This window comes from Nematocida ausubeli (assembly GCF_000738915.1).
Source record: "Nematocida ausubeli strain ERTm6 chromosome Unknown supercont2.3, whole genome shotgun sequence".
Lineage (NCBI taxonomy): Eukaryota > Fungi > Microsporidia > Nematocida > Nematocida ausubeli.
The window spans coordinates 74,848-95,056 of NW_026515636.1; the positions used below are offsets into that span (position 1 = coordinate 74,848).

General features: G+C 36.1%; 11 protein-coding genes across 11 annotated transcripts; 7 read left to right on the top strand and 4 right to left on the bottom strand.

Moving 5' to 3' along the window:
• Nucleotides 1–55: 55 nt before the first annotated feature.
• NESG_01132 (uncharacterized protein) lies at nucleotides 56–952 on the top strand (the record flags this gene model as incomplete). The annotated part of the gene is made up of 1 exon (XM_053048770.1): nucleotides 56–952. The coding sequence occupies one exon, from the start codon at nucleotides 56–58 to the stop codon at nucleotides 950–952; it is 897 nt and encodes a 298-aa protein (XP_052904575.1).
• Nucleotides 953–1,669: 717 nt separating this feature from the next.
• NESG_01133 (uncharacterized protein) lies at nucleotides 1,670–3,559 on the top strand (the record flags this gene model as incomplete). Its single annotated transcript, XM_053048771.1, has 1 exon — nucleotides 1,670–3,559. One exon carries the CDS (start codon nucleotides 1,670–1,672, stop codon nucleotides 3,557–3,559), a length of 1,890 nt encoding a protein of 629 aa, XP_052904576.1.
• A 100-nt stretch (nucleotides 3,560–3,659) lies between these two features.
• Nucleotides 3,660–3,938, bottom strand: NESG_01134 (ribosomal protein L37ae; the record flags this gene model as incomplete). The annotated part of the gene is made up of 1 exon (XM_053048772.1): nucleotides 3,660–3,938. The coding sequence occupies one exon, from the start codon at nucleotides 3,936–3,938 to the stop codon at nucleotides 3,660–3,662; it is 279 nt and encodes a 92-aa protein (XP_052904577.1).
• Nucleotides 3,939–6,352: 2,414 nt separating this feature from the next.
• On the top strand, nucleotides 6,353–6,904 carry NESG_01135 (uncharacterized protein; the record flags this gene model as incomplete). Its single annotated transcript, XM_053048773.1, has 1 exon — nucleotides 6,353–6,904. One exon carries the CDS (start codon nucleotides 6,353–6,355, stop codon nucleotides 6,902–6,904), a length of 552 nt encoding a protein of 183 aa, XP_052904578.1.
• Nucleotides 6,905–7,465: 561 nt separating this feature from the next.
• NESG_01136 (uncharacterized protein) lies at nucleotides 7,466–7,720 on the bottom strand (the record flags this gene model as incomplete). Its single annotated transcript, XM_053048774.1, has 1 exon — nucleotides 7,466–7,720. The coding sequence occupies one exon, from the start codon at nucleotides 7,718–7,720 to the stop codon at nucleotides 7,466–7,468; it is 255 nt and encodes an 84-aa protein (XP_052904579.1).
• Nucleotides 7,721–7,766: 46 nt separating this feature from the next.
• NESG_01137 (uncharacterized protein) lies at nucleotides 7,767–8,333 on the bottom strand (the record flags this gene model as incomplete). The annotated part of the gene is made up of 1 exon (XM_053048775.1): nucleotides 7,767–8,333. The coding sequence occupies one exon, from the start codon at nucleotides 8,331–8,333 to the stop codon at nucleotides 7,767–7,769; it is 567 nt and encodes a 188-aa protein (XP_052904580.1).
• Nucleotides 8,334–8,399: 66 nt separating this feature from the next.
• Nucleotides 8,400–8,693, top strand: NESG_01138 (uncharacterized protein; the record flags this gene model as incomplete). The annotated part of the gene is made up of 1 exon (XM_053048776.1): nucleotides 8,400–8,693. One exon carries the CDS (start codon nucleotides 8,400–8,402, stop codon nucleotides 8,691–8,693), a length of 294 nt encoding a protein of 97 aa, XP_052904581.1.
• Nucleotides 8,694–9,697: 1,004 nt separating this feature from the next.
• NESG_01139 (uncharacterized protein) lies at nucleotides 9,698–11,383 on the top strand (the record flags this gene model as incomplete). Its single annotated transcript, XM_053048777.1, has 1 exon — nucleotides 9,698–11,383. One exon carries the CDS (start codon nucleotides 9,698–9,700, stop codon nucleotides 11,381–11,383), a length of 1,686 nt encoding a protein of 561 aa, XP_052904582.1.
• A 1,015-nt stretch (nucleotides 11,384–12,398) lies between these two features.
• NESG_01140 (uncharacterized protein) lies at nucleotides 12,399–15,755 on the bottom strand (the record flags this gene model as incomplete). Its single annotated transcript, XM_053048778.1, has 1 exon — nucleotides 12,399–15,755. One exon carries the CDS (start codon nucleotides 15,753–15,755, stop codon nucleotides 12,399–12,401), a length of 3,357 nt encoding a protein of 1,118 aa, XP_052904583.1.
• A 377-nt stretch (nucleotides 15,756–16,132) lies between these two features.
• On the top strand, nucleotides 16,133–16,390 carry NESG_01141 (uncharacterized protein; the record flags this gene model as incomplete). Its single annotated transcript, XM_053048779.1, has 1 exon — nucleotides 16,133–16,390. The coding sequence occupies one exon, from the start codon at nucleotides 16,133–16,135 to the stop codon at nucleotides 16,388–16,390; it is 258 nt and encodes an 85-aa protein (XP_052904584.1).
• A 628-nt stretch (nucleotides 16,391–17,018) lies between these two features.
• Nucleotides 17,019–20,057, top strand: NESG_01142 (uncharacterized protein; the record flags this gene model as incomplete). Its single annotated transcript, XM_053048780.1, has 1 exon — nucleotides 17,019–20,057. The coding sequence occupies one exon, from the start codon at nucleotides 17,019–17,021 to the stop codon at nucleotides 20,055–20,057; it is 3,039 nt and encodes a 1,012-aa protein (XP_052904585.1).
• Between the last annotated feature and the right edge of the window lie 152 nt (nucleotides 20,058–20,209).

A 20,209-nucleotide genomic window follows, 5' to 3' on the forward strand; every position in this document is an offset into this window, starting at 1 on the left:
TTTGAAGCTTGCCTCCAATGATAGGCTATATAGCTGGAGGATAGATACCCCCTTAATGCAAGAATGCAAAAAGAATTTGGATATTATAAATAGCATATTGGAAGACTCAGGCGTGGTTCGATACAATGCTATGAAGAACAGATTTAGAAACGAAAGCACAGACTCGCAGACACTTCTCTGTCTGTATAGAAACACAGAGAAAGAGCACATGGAGGGAAGTGCCATAGACCTTTACAGGACCAATTTGCAGAAACTTAGAAGAAAGATAGAGGAAAGAAGGCTCAAAATAACAGAAACTATCCGCAATGGGATTACCACAGAGGAGATGGAGGAGACTATTTCTGTTCGTAATGAGGAAGAAATTGTCACGATTAGCCCAAATGGAACAGCGACTCCCTTTGTCCCAGATAACTCTATTCCAAAATACACTCTTAATGTGGAAGATGTCAAATCGCCGGATGACTTTAAGTATGCAACTGTAGTGGGCACAATAGATGTTTTGATGGACAAGAAAAAGTATAAGTCTGAACTCAAGCTTGATGGAACAATCCTCGAAACTCGGATAGCAGATAAAAAGAAGGGGACTGAGACTGTTGTCAGCGTGGACATAACTCTTGCCAAGCTGTTTATTATAGCAAAGAGCAACAAGACATTCCTAAGATGCATGCAAAAGCCCTCAAAGCACATCTATCTACACAAAGAGATAGATATAGTCAACATTACAAATGGTTCTCCTGCAGAGCTGATCTTAAAGAACATAAACATAGGCATGTTTATTAAAGAGAAGATAAAAACCTTTGAGTTTTTTGTACAAGATGTATATAACAGCAAGCTCTCCTATAAAACCTCCAATCCAGATGAATTCCTTCGCTGGCTGCTGCTTATAAAGTCTAGAATGTATACGGTGGATAAATGGAGCAAGGATGAGCTCCTGCAGACCATCCGCAAGTGATAACAAATAAACCAATAACTACACTGTATTTCTCTATTATATACCTTTTATTCAAACTACTCTTTTTTAGAAGTGCAAAAATAATATACTTCACATTACATGTCTACAGTAAAAAATGTATATACGTAAATTCCACAGAAATGTGTTTAAAATATAAAAATAAAATACATACCTTTGTGTAAACAACTTGACTAATGCTTTATTAAATGCCAAGTATTTGTGTACAGCATGCTCAATCCTATGTGTTAAATACTTGAAAAAGGTATACTATGCCTCTCTTACTACAACAATACGCTAAATATATGCAATAGATTCGCTCTTTATGTAAAATTTTAGTGCATTATGTGCAGAACAGGCAAAAACCATAAAGATCAAAAAGACTCCTCTTTAATATCATAGAAATGCTTTATTTGTTTTGCCTCTTTCTTGATACACGCCTGCAATTAAGGTTCTTCTAAAATGACTTTATATTAAAGACACTGTAACCTTAAGAATACTAACTGCTATGTATTAAGGATGTTACACTCGACCCACTTCTCTATATAGCCAGAATCTGCTAAAATTTTTACTTTACTATTTTTATTCCTAGATGATAAGAATTGCAAAAAACTCTAAAATGTTTTGTCAGTGCATAGTTACATACACAATATACATGATATGTATGTAAACAGATTCGTATTCAAATATATAAATATTAAAAAGTTTTTTCAAGTTTATATGGGGTTACTGAAGGAGAGCAAAATTCTAACATGGGAAGAAACATCTGCACATTCATCAGAAATAAAAAGAAATGGAATAAGTCATTTTATTCAAGTATACAAAAAACAAGTTGCTCCCAAGGCAAAAGAGTTTCTTTGGGGTGAAGAGCTAGAGCAGCACCTTATAGTCAAGGTAAATGGGAACTGGATTCTTCTGCTAGGTTCAGAACACCTTTTAGATAGCAGCACATGCACAAATACCATACTTCATCCTGAGTATGCAGGATACATGCTAGAAAGCACACCTGAGTTGCCCTATGCTCCAAACTTTAAAGAGCTTGCAACACTTGAGCAGACCATAGAAGGTCGAAGGCTCACCATTCTGCAAACGCTTCAAAGCAAATTTGGAAAAGATGCGTCAATTTTATTTCTTCCATGCTTCCCTCTGCTTGGAACACCTCTGGCCTTTGGAACAGGAGGAATGAATGAGCACGCATGGATTTCTAAATGGAAGGATGCATTCAAGAATATGCAGCCTATATGCGAAACATCTTCTCCTATAGAGAGCAACATTGAAGGCACATTGCTTGAGCAGACGCTAAATAAGGCAACCACCCCATCCTTTGACATAACACGCAGTGAGCATTATCCAGACTTTGCGATAACTCAACATAAGCGATTCTTTGGATTTAGTCGCAACATTATAAAAAGGAAAAGATCCCCTATATACAAAGAGTTTCCCTTGGCGTGCATTGAAAGCACTGCTAATCATGCAGCACAAGACACTAGAAGCAGTGATCCCGCCGATTCAGTTGTAATTGATAGTATGGGCCAGGGCATGGGATGCGGATGCTTGCAAATTACCATGCAAAGTGAATCGCTTGAGGAGGCAAGAAGGCTGTATGATAACATCGGTGCGATATGCCCATTGCTCCTCTTTCTTACCGCAGGCACCTCTATTGTTTCAGGAAAGCTTATTAAAAGCTCATCAAGGTGGGATATCATAAGCGCATCTGTTGACTGCCGGCAAGACTCAGAGACAGAAATCAAAAAAAGTAGATACTCATCAATTGATCTATACACAGCAGAAATGCCTGAGGACTTAGAGAAGGTGTACAATGACATCTCTCCTCCTCTGGAAAAAACAGCTCTGGCGACTCTTCTACAGGAGGGAGTGGATAGCGCGATGGCAAAACACATAGCGTCTCTCTATATAAGAGACCCTGTTCTCTGCTATGAAGACTCGACAGAAATGGATGACTTTGAAAACATACAGAGCAGCAACTGGAGAAGCATGCGGCTGAAGCTTCCCAAGCTATCAAGCAATAGTCAAACCGGCTGGATGGTAGAGACCCGCCCTATGGAAATCCAGCCTACTTCTTTTGAGAATGCAGCCTACTCTGTACTGGTTGTTCTGTTCTCAAGGATGATGCTTTCACTGAATGCAAACTTTTATCTTCCAATTTCCAAGGTGGATGAAAACTTTGTGGCTGCCAACCAGCCAGGATCGATTTTAAGATGCCTGCAAGACTACATAGATGCAGAAACCACCCAAACATTCTGGTACAGAGAAAACATATTCTCCACCGGAATGCCTGTGGTTAAAAAAGGCACTATAAAAGAGATCTTCCTGGGCACAGAAGGATACATCGGAATACTTGGCGCAATAAAGAAGTATCTTAATGAGTATTCGCCTTCTATCACCAGCTCTATTGCGCAATACCTTCAGTTTATTGAAGACAGAGTGCAAGGAAAAAAAACAAGCGTAGCTACATACATGCGAAGGTTTGTATCTGCACACCCTGCGTACAAGGGGGATTCTACTATATCGCAAGAAATATCAAACAACCTTATTGATAAGATTCTTGACATAACCAAGGCAAACAGCGCAGAATATTTAGCCATATAAATAGTGCTGCTTAGCAATTAAATTAGACGATATAAATAAATCTATAGTTTAAACTGAATTTATTAAGAAGTGCAAATTGAAATGGGTCTTTTGCCTTTAATTAATCCTGGATAAGCTCCTTTAATCTTTGGTTTTGCTGCTTTGCGGACTGTCCAGGAACAGTAACTACATTGTATGCGCCTCCTGCTACTACTACATCGCAAGACTTGCATTTCCATATACCAACTACTTCTCTCTTAACGTTCTTTTTTCCGCAGAACTCGCATGTGTATTTTGCGTGCTGGGTGATTTCAGAGACCTTTACTCTCTTACGAAGAGACACTCCGTATCTCACACCGTACTTTCCAACAATTCCTACCTTCTTAGTCTTTTGAGTCATTCTGGGGCTATAAAAATAAAAAAGTTTAAAAGCTTAGCTGCCTCCCACAGAAAATAAAAAAGCTAACCATTCGATAAATATCCAAAACATTGCAGGAATAAAGCCAAAATATCTTCTATAGGCCCTCAATACGTGTTTGGCCATATTTCCTTTTCTGCAGACATCTCAGAAGTTTTATTTTTTCTATATTTTTGTGAGGGAGATATAGTAAATACTTCTTAAGTAGCTAATAAAGTTAGTGCCTCTATAATCCTAAAAACTGGCTTTTCTACACAAGATTTAGTTTTATGTCTGTATATATCTAAGTTTTGGTGTTTTTGCTTCTACTATCTATTACTCCATGTCTATTAAATTGGAGATTATCCTAAAATTAGATGTAAGCACGTCTTGTTTTCCTAGAAGGCTTTATTAGTCACTACTATTTACTAATTGATTCCAGTGGCTTTGACTAAGCCAGCATATATGATATTCTATATGTATTAATGACATTGCGTACATATGATATATAACATTTTTGCTCTTAACTGTCTCTATAGCTGCAATGACAAAATAGTGATTTGTCTTAGGATTGGCATAAATATGTAATTTTTGAGCATCAAGATGCTTTAACTCTACAAAGTACAAATCTGTATGATTCTAATTTATCTCTATGAAAAGAAGATTTGCTGTGTGCTATATAGAAAGACTAAGTATACAGTCTATATCATATTCTGTGTGTCTTAGTTTTCATGCATAGTAGCGGTGCGCGTATTTTAGTATGCAAAATGTTTTTGCTAATATTTTACTACCCTCTATACACATAGAAAAATATATATGTAAAAAATAAACTCTTCTGTATTTCGTGTGTAAATATTAGATAGAAGGCTTATTTCCTCTAAAAAAAGACGAAAGCACAGGAAAATCAAAAAAACTGCACAATTCAAAGACCCAGCCGAGCGCTGACACCACACAGAGGAGCTTAATACACAAAACAGGCTATGTATGCCCAGCACATAGAGAACACAACCAGAATGCCACAGCAGCAATACTATAGGTTATACCAAAGGAAGAGTACACGTATAGCAGCATGTAAATACATTCATGTAAGCACACTATAAACAGCACGCTCTTGCTCCACAGTCAACTTACAGCCACAGCAAATGAGTGCTTGTGCAATGATAAATCACTGCAGGCTATCCGGACTGTTTATGCATGGTGCAGCACAGTAGCATTATCACAACACACACTCTTCTCTGTAGTAGTAAAGTATACAGGTAGAGGACAGAAGTAGAAAGCAGTGCGCAGAAATAAAATAAAAAAGGAGTAAATGCATGTGTCTTTATTGTTTTTTGTGTTGTTAATATACGCGTAGAGACAGTTCATTTAGAGGAGTTTAATAGGAGCTTAGGATATTCGGGCCTGTCTGCGGGGTTGTTTTATCTGTTTTGTGCAGGCAGGATGGGCTTATGCGTGTGCCAGGAATACTATGCGAAGAGTTTAAAGTGCTTCTTGCTAGGCCCAGGTTTCAGTGCGGCCCGTGATGAGTTTAACTTACCTTGATGAATTTAAGTTGTCCGAAGAGCTTAAGTTGTCTCGATGAAGTTAAAGGCACCTCGATGAGCTTAAGGTATCTGCCTGTGCGCGAGTGCACACAGAGGAGAACTAGCAAGTGATTCCTGTGTTTCCTTTGGAATATTTTTACAGATTTATGCTCTATTTATACTTATATTTTGGAAAATAGACCTTAATTTGCCCATTCTAGATGCCCCCCAATATTCCTAAAAGCGCGCATATACTTTTTAATATACAAGAAGACCCGCTCTAAAGTGAATATAGACCTGTCTATGGGGGCTAGGCCCCCAATATGCCCGAGTAAGGGTAAATTGCGCAGGAATTGCGCAGCCTGGCTGTGTGCCTCACACACAGAGGGTATAGCGCAGAGCACAGATGCTATACTGTGTTATACAGTATATATTCGGTTAATGCAGTTGATTAGATTATGCTACATCTACATAAATATATATTTCTCTGCATATTGTTTATATTTTACTACCTTCCCATATATTCTCACTATAAATGCAATAACTCTTAAAGGTATATGCTATTCGGCTTCTTAGCAAAGTGAACAATGCAAAGTAACTAAGAAAAAACTGCCAGGACTTTGATAGACTAGGCAAACAAACATATCTTTGATACATATGTAAAACAACAGAGAAAGGATGTATCTATTTGATTTATCTATGCATTTATTATGTAAAGTTTCAGATGCTTAAGAACTATTCTTCTTATATAGTTTTATTCAAATTTTCACAAAATGTTTAGCATACTGTGCTTAAAAAGTCTTTTTAGTAAATATAGACTAGAAAAAACATTGCATAGTAAAACCAAGTTGCATTAGCAAAATATAAATTGCTAAAGACATAAGGAAAAGTATAATGAGCTCAACTAGAAAAATTTACTTAAGTCTTCTAATAATATCAGGAATTAATGCCATGTTTTCACCACTCTGCATGCCAATGGCTTCTATGAATCCATGTGCACCTGCAGGCGGATCAATGCTTCCAGATTTATCTATGGGTAGCGGATTAGACACTGGAATTTCCCTAAACTGCCATCTGTCATCAAGTGGATCATCCATGGGATCCATGGGCTCTATGGGATCTATGGGGTCTACTCTTTGTATGCCTCCGATGGCTCAACAAGGTGGTATGATTGGAGGATTTGATTCTGGATTCAATGGAATGAGCTCTCAACCCTCATCTCCTCCTATGAGCGGAGTTCAGCTGGTGTGTAACTCTATTGGAATGCCAGATGCTAAGCAATTTGGTGGAATGGGCTCTACTATGGGCGGCTCTAGCTGGGGAAATGACTGCTATACTAAAGTTGGAAGTATATTCATGAATGGGTTCTCTGGCGGAAGCTCTAAACTTAATGATATCTGTTGTACAATGGCAACAGGCATGGGAGGAAATAAGCTTCTTCGATAGATGGTAATAAATTAATTTTAGCCTATATATTTTTATTCGCATGAACCGAGTTAGATTCTGCTTGCCTTTTGATATACAATGTCCATTCTGCAAGCACATTTGTCCAAGAGGAAAGAAGACAAACTGCACAAAGATTCAAAAAAATAGCAGCACACACAATTATTTTTTGTTACATTGGGACTGCACTAAGTGCAAGGGCCTTCTTTCTTTTAAATCCGCAGCACAGGGTGAGAGTACACGTGTATAAACTCTATGTAGACTCATATATATAATATATAAATAAGTCCTTACTATGATGTAGAAGCTATAATATAAATAATGGCGGTATCTACATTTCCAATATTCTTTAGGCTATCCAGCATATACTTTATAGATGGCCAGTTGTTTATAGCGCCTACAGAATTGGTTGAGTTCTTTAAATTGCATATTTTACATACTCTCTCATCGGGCTAAAAGAGAAAAGAGCTTATATAAATGCACTAAGCAGCCAAGACTACTATATGCGCTTTTGCTTAGCTTGACTAAAGAATTTTTATTTACTAAAACGCCCATGCTTCTTCTTTATTTAATGGGGTGAACTTTCTTTAATATAGCATCCTCTACCTCAAGAAATAGCTTTATTTTCTTAAGTGTGCAGCTTTTTACACATGCCTGTTCTTTTTTCGATAGACTACCTGCCGGTTTTCCCATAAACTGATATTTGGAGGCTTTTACACACTCGTCAAAGCACATATTTGTTGTCTCTTCAAAAAACATTTTCAAATCCTCCTGTGCAGTATTCTGTCTGCTAACCCATCTCCAAACACTAGTAAGCATTAAAAAAATGTCTGCATATTCTTTAAATAGAGAAAATAGTACTGTTTTACATGTTGTTCAATTCCTTTCTTTCTTTTTCAGCGCATTCCTCACGTCTCTTTTTAATCCATTTCTGGAGCTTATAAAGGAACTTCGGCGGCACTTCTCTATTGAGTCTGTCTCTTTTATTGGCAACTAGGCACCTTGCATAATACAGTACATATCTACCACAGTCAGAGCCGTTTTTCTGCTGTGTGCACTTGCTGCTGTATAAAACCTTCTTTACATGGCTGTGCAATAGAAGAACACTCGATATTTCTAGATGGCATGGCCGGAGTGAGTCAAAAACTTTGGCTGTTTCTTTTTTAACATCTATATAGCACAGCGACCAGTGGTTTTCACTGTACACAGGAAATATAATACTGTTAATTTTGCTGAGATCCAGCCCTTCTATCCATTTGGAAATGCATTCCATTCCGCGAAGCCGAAGCGACTCAAAGTAGAAGCTGCTATATATTAGTGTGCTTATTTTGCTTTGTGGGGGAATAGGATACCCCACCATAGCAGCATCTGGTGAAGAGTCGGCTATTATTTTTAGGGACAGATTAATATCCATATCATCTAGCCAATCCATTTAATTTTCTAAATTTCTTTACATTTAAGTGCTTAAAAGTACAAAAGAAAGTATTTAAATATAAGAATGAAATTTATAGTTGCGCGTGATGAGCTTAAAAAAGCCTCTATTTTAGAGTTTAAAGGAGAATTTGAGAAGTTAGATGATATAGAAATGGACATACAGGAAGACAAGATTCTATTTAAAACATCCTTCATAAAAAGCCAGAAGAAGGCAGTTGCAAAAAACATAATATTAAAAGTGCAGGATGGAAGAATAGAGCCGCACGCCATTGGCATTGAACACCTTTTGTTTGACAAGCCACCAAAATATATCAGTAAGTGTAAAAAAAGGATATTTCATAGAAAGAGCACCTTGTAAAAGCTCTAATAGGATCCAAATACACAGAGTCTTATAAAAGCTAGAGTGCATATTATTAAAAATACTGCGATTCAAGATCATTTGGATTTATGTGGTTAATAAAATGAATCAGATAAACTGCATACTATATTTCAAATAGTGTTTAGGGCAGATTCCCAAGGCATGCTGTGGTTCAGCTAGAGTAACTAGGAAATTCTATTAAAAGAGAGCTGCGCGCTGTAATAAACACAAAAGTATTATAGGAAAAATAAACCAGTCAATTGAAAATGGCGTGCTGGATGCTACAAAGAGCAAAAATGCCATAAAATCCAAGATAAACTCATAAAAGAAGTAGTATTCAGAAATAACTAGAAGAAGATAATAAATATTTAGGCTCCAAAATATCTTATCCTTGGCATGACCATATTCTCAGAGAACAATGCTTTCTTCACAGTGTTATATCATTGAATATCCCAAACTATTAGAAAGACATGGCATATTTTCTTAAACTTAGCATCAAATTCCAGCTTTTATAGCTCTAATACATGTAAACAGACACCCCAAAACTGTCTAAAGAGTCCAGAATCCATCCGATAAGCTTATATTTCATTCTAGGTATATCTGGATATGCTGTGGAATTCCAGTATGGGCCTGGCTGGCTACAAACATGCAATGCTTCTTGCAAAATAGGTAGTAATATTAATATATTTACTCTACTTTTCTATGCCGTGCAGAGACACTGCAAAGTATAATCCAAATAGATGAATATCCAGCATAGACAAAGTAAATGCAAGTTTCCTACCGTGTGTATAGTAATATATGTGTGCGCAGGGCAGAATATATACTGGATTCACTCCAATATATTTTAGCACCTTGGATGTGTCCTAAAGAATAATAAAGCAGATAAATTATCGTCTATATGCTCTTTAAGTTTATAGCAATCGAATCCATCTAAAAAAACAGATATTGAATATGTGCACTTCTAGAAATTTGCAGAAAAGCCAACCGTCTTTATAAAAATTTAAATGGAGCTAAGAACGAATAACTTGTCTAAGTCTGAGAAAGAAGTTCTAGGAATTGAACGCATGGAGAGCTACTATAAGAGGATATTTCCAGAATATAAGGATATAATAGAGTGTCTGAAAGAGCCACTTCCTTGCACATTTAGAGTCACGCCGGGGCCATGGGCAGAAGTTCTTGAAGAGAAGCTTAAAAGCTATAAACTTATTAAAAAAGTATCTTGGGGGGACAGAATATATGAAATAGGTCTAGCAAGAAAGGATCTTTCTAACAGAGGAATAAAGGAGAATGCAAAAGGACTGGACGTGATAGAGCTAGAGAAAACCCATCTGTTTTTGAAAACACACTCAGGGACATCTTCTATCACTAGACAGGAGGCAGTGTCTATGATTCCAGTAGCCGCGCTAGATGTCAAGCCCGATTCAATTGTCTTGGACATGTGTGCATCTCCTGGATCCAAGTCATCTCAGATACTTGAGGTGCTGGGAAAAAACAGCACTCTCATATGCAACGATATAAACTCGCGACGTGTTGCGCAGCTGGTCAAGCAAACCAAGCGATTTATGCACCCGGGTCTTATAGTAACATGCAACGATGCCTCGGTATATCCAAGATGCGGAGTCACTCCAGACAGGGTTCTCTGCGATGTTCCATGCTCAGGGGACGGAACAATTAGAAAAAACAGACACATTTTCCAAAAGTGGAGCGTAAACGAGTTTATAGGGCTATACACAGTGCAGAAAAAGATCTTAAAGCGAGGTATTGATATGCTGGAAGATGGCGGCATTCTTGTATACTCAACATGCTCACTCAATCCTGTGGAAAACGAAGTAGTTCTTCTATGCGTTTTAGAAGAGCGGCCAGATGTGGAGATCGTTCCCTTTGACATAAGTGGACTCAAAATGCGGGAAGGGCTGTGCGAAGAAAGAATTCTTGCTGCTTTAGAGTATCCAGGGCTTGAAAAGCGCATACCAAAGTGCAAGTACAGACAAGATGTGCAAAATGCAAGAAGAATTCTTCCAATGGACCAAAACACAGGAGGATTTTTCATTGCAAAGCTTCAGAAAAAAGCAAAGCCGAGTAATTCTATAGTAAAGGAGTCTTCTGCGCCTGCAGAAACACAAAATAGAGTAGGGCAGATTAGAGGAGAGAAAAATATTGACGAATCGTACTTTTACTGGCTGGATTCAGAGAGGAAAAGTGTGATAGAAAGCCAGTGGGGTGCAAACAGCTTAGCGCTAATTGCAAAAACTGAGTTCTTTAAAAATGTGTATGGTGTGACAGAAGCATCTGTGCAGGTGCTTACGCGCGCACCACAGCCTCTGCGGGTAGTTTTTGCTGGGTGCAGGCTGTTTTCAGTTTTTGGCAGAGAGGACAAAGAGAATATTAAAAATAATAGATGGAGAGTGACATATGAAGGCATACCGAACCATGCAATTCCTGCAGATAAAATAGTAGAAGTAAGTACAGAAAGGCTTCTGTTAATTATTTTAAAAAAAACAGATGAAGAGATACAGGGCGAATATAAGAAAGGAATATTTATTCTCGCAGCATCTGATGCAATGATACAAGTTCGTGTTCCGTTTACATTCAACCAGGGTGAAATAGAAATACTTGTGGAAAGAGATCAAAAAGAAGCACTGGCAGAAGCACTTAAATTAATACATACAAAGAGTGAAGAGATAATATAACCCGAAAGTTATAGAGGAAGATACAGCCAACCATATTCAACAGAACTTCCAGGTATATTATATAGGATTTTCTAAAAGAAAGCAGAAAAAAACCAATTTTAGCTATGCATTTCATATCAGAGTTTAGATTAATAAGTGAAGTAGTTAAGTAATTAAAATATAATATTCATTATCTTGTAGGACAAGGTCAGCTATGGTATAATGCTCTATTGAGATAAAATTATCGCTCGCCAGAAACTGCTTGCTACTGTAGATGGTGATGAAATAAAATGATGGTAATGGAAAAACCTTCCCTACTTCAATATCAGGTCCCAAGCCTAGATACATATATGATTTTGCAAAAGACACAAGAGTTAAGACAAATTCAGAGTAAAAGCAACAGTCCCAAAAATATTGTTAACATAATAATAAAAGCTTACTACTTAATACATGTTTGTTAAGACATACACATATTTCAATTTTAATAAACTCAAGCTAGCGAATAAACCTTTTACAACAGATATACTATGACTAGTTCGCACTTTGCATAGGTCAAATCGCTGCTACGCCACATTCAAGCTTTTTTTGTTCTTAGCCTGAGCTACATATGATATGGAGTAAGCACACATATGCGGGCTATGACATTTAGCTGTTCTTTTGCTGTGTGCACTGTTCTCTTGTTTTCTTCTAATGTATTTTCTGTAATCAATGCTCTTTTAAATTCAATGAATTCTTCATACACACCGCATACGTTTATTGATCCGACACAATCCAAATTCTAGCTAAAACACCTTTACAAAGCTTCTTCAAATAGCACAGCTAAAATTAAAACATTTTATTCATAGGAAATCTGCAGTAACCAGCTGTCAATATGCCAGTGTACAACTAAGATAGCTGCACCAGAATTCTAGCCACTGCTCGTTAGTACACCCATAAGTACTATATTTTAAAATACCCTATTTATATAGACACATCTGCAAGAAGTATAAGACACTTTTAAACTACTTTATTTATTAAAGCTTCCTTACCAATGGTTTTATATTAAATGAGATTGAATTTTTGAAAACTTTTCCATACTCTCCCTATCATTCTCAACACACACTATGTCTTTTATCTCTTTAAACAGATTTGGCCTATTTACAAACCACGTGTTACTACAATAACGTATATAGACACTATCATTTTTGAAGCTTTCTATATCAATTAAGTTATAGCATTCTTGTACTACATTAGACCATCCTGTATATTTAAATTTTTGTGCAGAGTAAATAATCCACAGCAAAGGCCGGTTGCCAAATCTCTTACAATCACTAGCTGTATACTTAGTTTCTACTCCCTCTATAGATTGAATAATTTTAAAAATATAGTCCATAATGGTTCCATTCAGTGTTAAAATCTTGATAAGCGAAGGCTCGCTCCGAATTATAGAGATCAGGTCTTCAGAAAAATCATTGCATTCGTAGTTATCATTACTATATTTTCTTTGCAAACTAATCATTAAGTTAGTTAGTATATTGGCATACGTTGCCTGCGATAGAAATTTTATACTTTTTGCTAAGTATAATACTTCACGTATTGTGGATGGAATATATTTTTCATCTATACTCTTGTCTATTCCTGTTAGCGGATGATGCTTATCTACTGGGATGTGACTAAGAAATATAAACATTGTATTTCTAATCTTACTATTCATAAAGCAAGTACTGTGCAAGATGTTATCTGCTAGGCGTAAAAAAGGATGATTTTTGTCAAGTTTTTTTTCCATTCCATATAGAAGCAGCCCCCATACATTTTTGTTTATATGATCCATCTTATGGATTAGAGGATTAAGCAGGAGAGTATCAACAATCCTGTACTCTTTTTCATACAAAAGAGTAGGACCCACATGTTTATTCAGAGTCAAGGGATTCTTATTCTCTTCTTTGGGTTCACTTGTCTCGATACCTTTATCTTTATAGGAATTAAGCATCCCTATAATAGGCGATTCTAGATTTTCTAAATCATAGTCTAAAAACAACCAAAACCTGCTTTTCCACGTTTTTAGTTCTTTTTTATTCGGGTCACTTTCAAGAGACATATCAAACTCATAGCAATGTGAGTAGTCCAAATGCAGATGACTCTTGTCATATTGTATTTTGAGTTTATTCCAAAAAAAATCCTCATGTCCTTCATTAAGAATCTTTTTAAATCTATCTACTGAATGTATCAGAGCAGTTTTACTTAATGCAATTTCTGAAAATATTATATTCAGATAGTGAAGCGTTTTATTTTTTAGTTTACACTCCATCCATCTACTAATATTTTTATAACGACTTACTAAACGATCCAAATCATCACTGTTTCTTTTTTGAATTATTATTTGTATCTTTTTCTCTATCTTAGCTGCTTCTTCTTTAGTTTTTGCATTTTTTTGTTTCATTTCAAGCACTTTTTTATGCTTCAGTTTTCTAATATAAATTATGTCTTTGATCTGCATGTCAACCTCATGCTTCGCTTTCTGGCTATATATTGTATCCAATTTATTAGACATGTCATAAAGACTCTTTATATCATCAATACTCTGGGTTTCTTCAACCAAATACAGTCTTCTTTTAAGCCTATCTATTTTCTTTATGGAACCCACTCCTGTTATCTCTTTAATAACATGCATCATGTTTATCATCCCAGGCATAAGCTGATTTCTGTCTGGTCGCATATAGCGAATTTTTGGATTAGGCAGGCCCCCCACTACTTTGTTCCAGTCATCGTGCATTTCCTTTCCTACTTGCTCACGCGCGCTCGAATATTTCTTGAAAAAGCTTTTCAGCTCCTCAGAGGCATGCTTTATGTGGTCAACACTGTATATATTCTTCACAATGTTATATGCGCTAGACAGTAGAAGGCCTAGAAGCACTGTCTCTAAATGGTCAGTAAATCTAGGCGATAGTGTGGGCTTAGCATCCTCTTGAATATGCTTGTCATCTAGGGGATTTATTCCAGGTGCAGGAGAAGAAGCGCTCGAATTGTCCGTCTTTATTGGGACAGGAACAACATCTGAAGCTACACCTAGATATAAAAGATCATCGCAGTTATCCATATAATCATTGCGCATAAATATTTTGTTCATATGAGTTATGTCTATCTTCTCTATATCAAATGGGCGATTTTCTTCTGACACTATGGATTTGAAAAAAGCATTGTGCCGTTTCTCAGCTATTTTTTTTTCTTTCTCCTTTATATACCTATCAGGTAGATGACAACTTATATAGTATCTTTTCACACTTTCTCTTGCAAGTTCGTCTTTCTGCTCTATATACCTACTTATCAGATATCTTGCAATGTTTTCCATCTCCTCTTTTCTCAAGGATTCTTCTTTCTGTGGCATCCATTCGCCTAGCAAGCAATAGGCTGTATGAATGAATAAAACTGCCTCCTTGGTAGTTTCTAGGCAGTGGTGTATATAGGTTTGTATAAGGAAGGCTGGGCTGTTTACAAACTGAACTTTCTCATGCATATCACAGTCAGATGGCTTTGAGCTATCTTTCTCTTTTATAAAGACCTTATTTTTTCTGTTCTCTATAAAAAAGTTTATAACTTCAATTGCCTTTTGTTGGAGCACCTCTTCAAACACATCTGTAGACTCTGTTTCTTCTTTGCTAGTTTTGACCAACACATTCATGCTCACTCTGAAGTGCTCTTCTTCACTATTTGTCTTCCTCAGAACGAGCTCTGTTCTGTTATAACTTTTATTAAATGAGAGTGGTACACTCTTTCCCTCTGCAAGCATTAGCAATGAGGCAAGTATTTTGTGCTTATGCTCTTTTACATTAGCACTATTAATAAATGTATAGAAGGAGTCAATATCGTCTGACAATATGGACACACATTCACCTAGTGAGGGAAACATGTTAAGAAGCGTATTAAAGTACTCTTTTTTGTACTTGAGCAAGTCACCTTCATATAAAAGCTCATTATCATCACATACTTTGTCCAGACTGCAGTTTCGCTTAAACCTATAAATAGTACGTTCACAACCAGTCTCTTCAAGTGGTATACAGTAGTCTAGCTTTATCTCAGGCGAAAAAAACCTCTTTCTGTACATAAACCCAATGTTTCTGGCTTCTTTTTTTAGCACTGGCATTATTATACTATCTGCGCTGTCTTCTTCTGTTTCTTCAGAAATAGCAGCAGCTTTTATCTGGACATCTCTTAGCCCATCTACTGTCAACACTCTGTTCCACACATGGCACAGTATAGCTACTCCAATGAGCATATATATCTTTGCTCTCCGGGCACCAGTTCCCTTCTCCTCTTGTCTTATCTTGTGAGTTTTTAAGTCTTCTGTTTCTACTTCTTTACTCTCTAATAGCTGGTTCTTTCTCTTCGAAAGATTAGACTTCATTATACTAAACATTCTATAGCTTACTTTTTGTTGTCTATTTATAGACCATAAAATTAGAAATTTATCAGTACTCTGTGCTTATAGTTAAAATTAATATACTTTTAATTAAAAGTATTCCCCAATTAACTCTAATTAATTTAATTTTAGCAGAAAAAAACAAAGCCTCTTATATTCTAGTAGTCTACAACGAAATCTTGGAAGGCAAAGACCAGCATACATCTGCATTTCTAACTCTGGGAAAGAATAGTTTACTATTGTGGTAAAAGCCTTCTCTTTTGCTCTTTGATAGACCAAGTCTTGCTCTATGTCTAAGCTATGAAGCTCAGCTTTAAGCATCTTAGAACCAATTTACCATTGTTCTTATTTAAAACCTTATAAAAACAGAAGAATTGACTGGCCCACGTGATCGTAATTTATTAGAGCACTGCCCACACTTCATGAATACTATTCTAGTTTTAGAGAGAAATAAGACTATGCTATGCTCAGAAGACAATGAACAGAGTGTAGAAAAATACAACAAAGTATTAAAACAACTTGGAAGGCCGCACCCAGAAGCAACTGTCATAAAAAAGAGTTTATACCAATGGGTAAGAGAAATTGTGAGATCTTGTATTGCATGGATTAAGTCTTTTTTTAGAATAGATTAGACAGCGGTTTATATCCACTTCTTTGTTTACAGTGATTGAGTGACTATTTTAGTAGCAATACTACTTTGTATCTTTCTTTCTGCTATACAGAGTTTCAAATAAAAATATTTTAATAGAGTTGACTAAGCACATGACTCCAGCTTGGATATAGAACTAGATATTATTTCTTAAGAAAGCTCATCTAGACAAGATTGCAATACGCATAACCAAACATAAGAGCATAACAAGACACACCACATGTCAACATCGCATGCATCTTATGTTCTCTTTATACATCAAATCTCTTGTTTGTACTGTATGCTAAACCACTTTGGATAGCGACAGTGCATGGATGGGTCTTTAAAATATGTCATTTTTTGGATTTTCCTGTGCTTTCCTCTTTTTTTTGAGAAAAACCCCTTCTACTTATATATTTGTATGTGAAGTGTGGAAGAGATATTAACATGAAATATAGGAAAAAAATTCATAGATCGAAAAGTGCTCAAAACACTTAGAGTCTGATTTTTTACATGGAGTTAACTGCTAGATAGTTATCATTTTATTTTGGAAAACTCCGTAATAAAAAGAAATCTCTGATAAAGTGGGAATTTTCAAAAATATAAATATTGAAATTTTTTAGATAAGAAATATGAAGTTGAGTATACAATCGAAGACTAAAGAAGTAGAAACAGAAGACTTAAAAACTCACAAGATAAGACAAGAGGAGAAGGGAACTGGTGCCCGGAGAGCAAAGATATATATGCTCATTGGAGTAGCTATACTGTGCCATGTGTGGAACAGAGTGTTGACAGTAGATGGGCTAAGAGATGTCCAGATAAAAGCTGCTGCTATTTCTGAAGAAACAGAAGAAGGCAGTCAAGGTGGAGAGAAATTCTCAGTAGTAGAAATAACTAGAAATATTGGGTTTATGACTAGGAAGAGGTTTTTGTCGCCTGAGATACATCTAGAGCACTCTATAGAAGTTCTCAAAAAAGACTCTAAAAATATAGAGACGGGCAATGAAGAAAACTCAGATAAGCACAAACCAAAGGATTCTATCTACAAACACACACGAAACATCAGCCAGGATAGATTACGCAATAGCCTTCCATATGAAGGTAGCTTGCTCAGATACAAGAAAGAATACTTTAACACGCTTCTTGAGCTGTTCCCCTCGCTTGATGGATTTGCGTCAATACATTCAGAAAATGTTGAATCTTTCTATGTATTTATTAACAGCACTTCTGTAAAAGAGCATAAGCACAAAATACTTGCCTCACTGCTACTGCTTGCAGAGGGAATAAAAGTGCCCCTTAAATTTACTAAAAGTAAGAATGATAAAAAACTAGTTCTGAGAAGTGCAAATATAAATGAAGATCACTTCAGACTCAATATGACTGCATTTGTTAAAACTGGTAAAGAAGATAAAAAGTCTACAGATGTGCATAAAGAGGTATTACAAGAAAAGGCAATTGATGTTATAAACTTTTTTATAGAAAGCAGAGAAAAAACAGTTTCCAAAAAAGAGAGATCCACTCTACAGCTATTTTTCTGTAGAAAGCTTGTGGATAACGAGTTTTTAAACAGCCCTAGCTTCCTTATACAAGCGTATATACACCACTGCATAAAGAATACAGATGAGATGATTTTATTCATTCAAACGGTGCATGATCTACTAAACGAGTTTATAGAGGAGAAAGAGGGAGCTTCAAGAGAAAATCGTGTAGAAGAGGCCGTGAATAATCTTCTAAGTTTGTATATGGAGGATAGAGGAGTCAAACCAGAAGATAAACAGCCTGATAACGAAACTGCAGCGCAAGCAAGGAATGTGAATGCCAAATGCAATATACCAAAGAAATATATTTCAATTGGAAAAGAAAGAATATATATAACTCATCTGACAAAAAAACCTCTGTACAATGATTCTATAGCCCACATTATTGATATGCTACGTCTTGAACCAATTGAAGATCACCTTCTCGGCGAAGAGAGTATGAGTAGTAATATGAGCGAGGCTACCTATTGTGAGACTGCGCTACTTGGCCTGTTCTGCTCCGCTGCATATAGCCCGAATGAGAATATATACACAGTTGACCATATCGAATCTGCCTCTAAGGAGCTGAAAGGCTTTTTCAGAAAGTACATGTGCACCCCTATAGACAAGATAGTGTTAAAGAGAATGCACCAAGACTGGAAAGATGTATTGTTCGGAGAAAATAACCAGGAAACACAATATATGTGGATAGACAGAAAAAAACTTATGCCAGGATTGATAAATATACTATATGGATTTTCAAAGATAGCAGGTATATGTGACTTAAGTAAGATAAATGAGATTAAAAGAAGGCTGGGTGATATGAACATTGATGTTTCTGTAGATGGCTCTAATAAGATAGAGAAAGAAAAGAAGGCAGAACTTGAGAATATGATAAGCGCATATATGGCTGAGTTAATTAAGAAAATTGCATTAAGTCATGATGTTAGTGTTCAAGTATCCATCGACTCTAAAATGTCTTTTAAGGATGGTTGTAGTGATGTATTTGGAGGCCTAGAAATATCTTATACTCCCATTGATGAGCACGACAAGGATCTCTTCCTAACTTATTCATATTTCTATGAGTTCAATATCTGTCCTGATTATTCTAATGCTAATGAAGAACTGAAATGGAAAACTAGTTTTAAAATGTCTATACCAGAAAGTATATTTAGAAAGGATGGTTACCCGAAAACTAAGGAGGAATTATCTATTATAGACCAAATCAAATCATATATAGACAGAAGTATAGAGTCAAGTAAAGAAATACAGTTACAACAAACAAACAAAAGAAAACGCAAGAAAAGCTCTAATTTGGATGAACAGAAGCAGCCCACACTTAGCTATGCCAACTGGAACAAGGATATTGATACTCTTCTGCTTAATCTACAGATTTATAACAGTGAGTATAAAAGAAATATTGTATGCGGATTGCTTCTATACGCAAAAGAAAAAAGTCTTGAAAAAACCCATCCTTTTATGTGCCTAGCAGATAACATTTTGAAAAGTTCTTGCCCTGCCGTTAATGGCACTAAAAGTGAACTGCTTATGGCACATATCTTGGGAATAGCAGACAAGTACTATCCAAATATACTGATAGACATGGATGAATATAAAGACATGCCAGAATGTTTTATATCCGCATTAAAGCATGTATTAGAATTAGCAAGTATTATAAAATATATACCTCGTAGAACATATGCTGATGCAATCATGTACTTAATGATTAAATTCCGAGAAACATGCCTGGAGGATAGCTACTATTCGAGTTTGGAGTCATTTGCTAAAGAGCTGAAAAAGAGCAAAGGATTTTTACTTATAAAGATCTTAACACTGAATGAAAACAATACAGACTATATTACTAAGATTGTTCAAGCTATGCAGAAAACCGAGAAAGAACATTCAGTTGCCGATTATGAGAAGCATAGTAACCAGTTCTTGCTGTGGTTTATTTGGGTTGTAAAGAACAATAATCCTAAGAATTTTTCTACTGTAGTAGAATCTTGCTGTGACTTAATTGACATAGCAGAGACAGAAAAAATTAATAGTCTGAACTGTTCTTCTAAATGGGGTATAGATATAGATCTATCAGAACTGTTTGAAGAGATAAAATCCATATTGTATGGCAAAGAAGGTAAAAAAGAATGCGAGTAAGTTCGCATAAATTCTAAAATTACCCAATGAACCCCAATATGCGTAAGAAAGCTTTAATAAATAAAGTAGTTTAAAAATTGTATACTTCTTGCAGATGTGTCTGTATAAATACGCTGTTTAAAAATATAGTACTTAAGGGTTAACTAACTAGA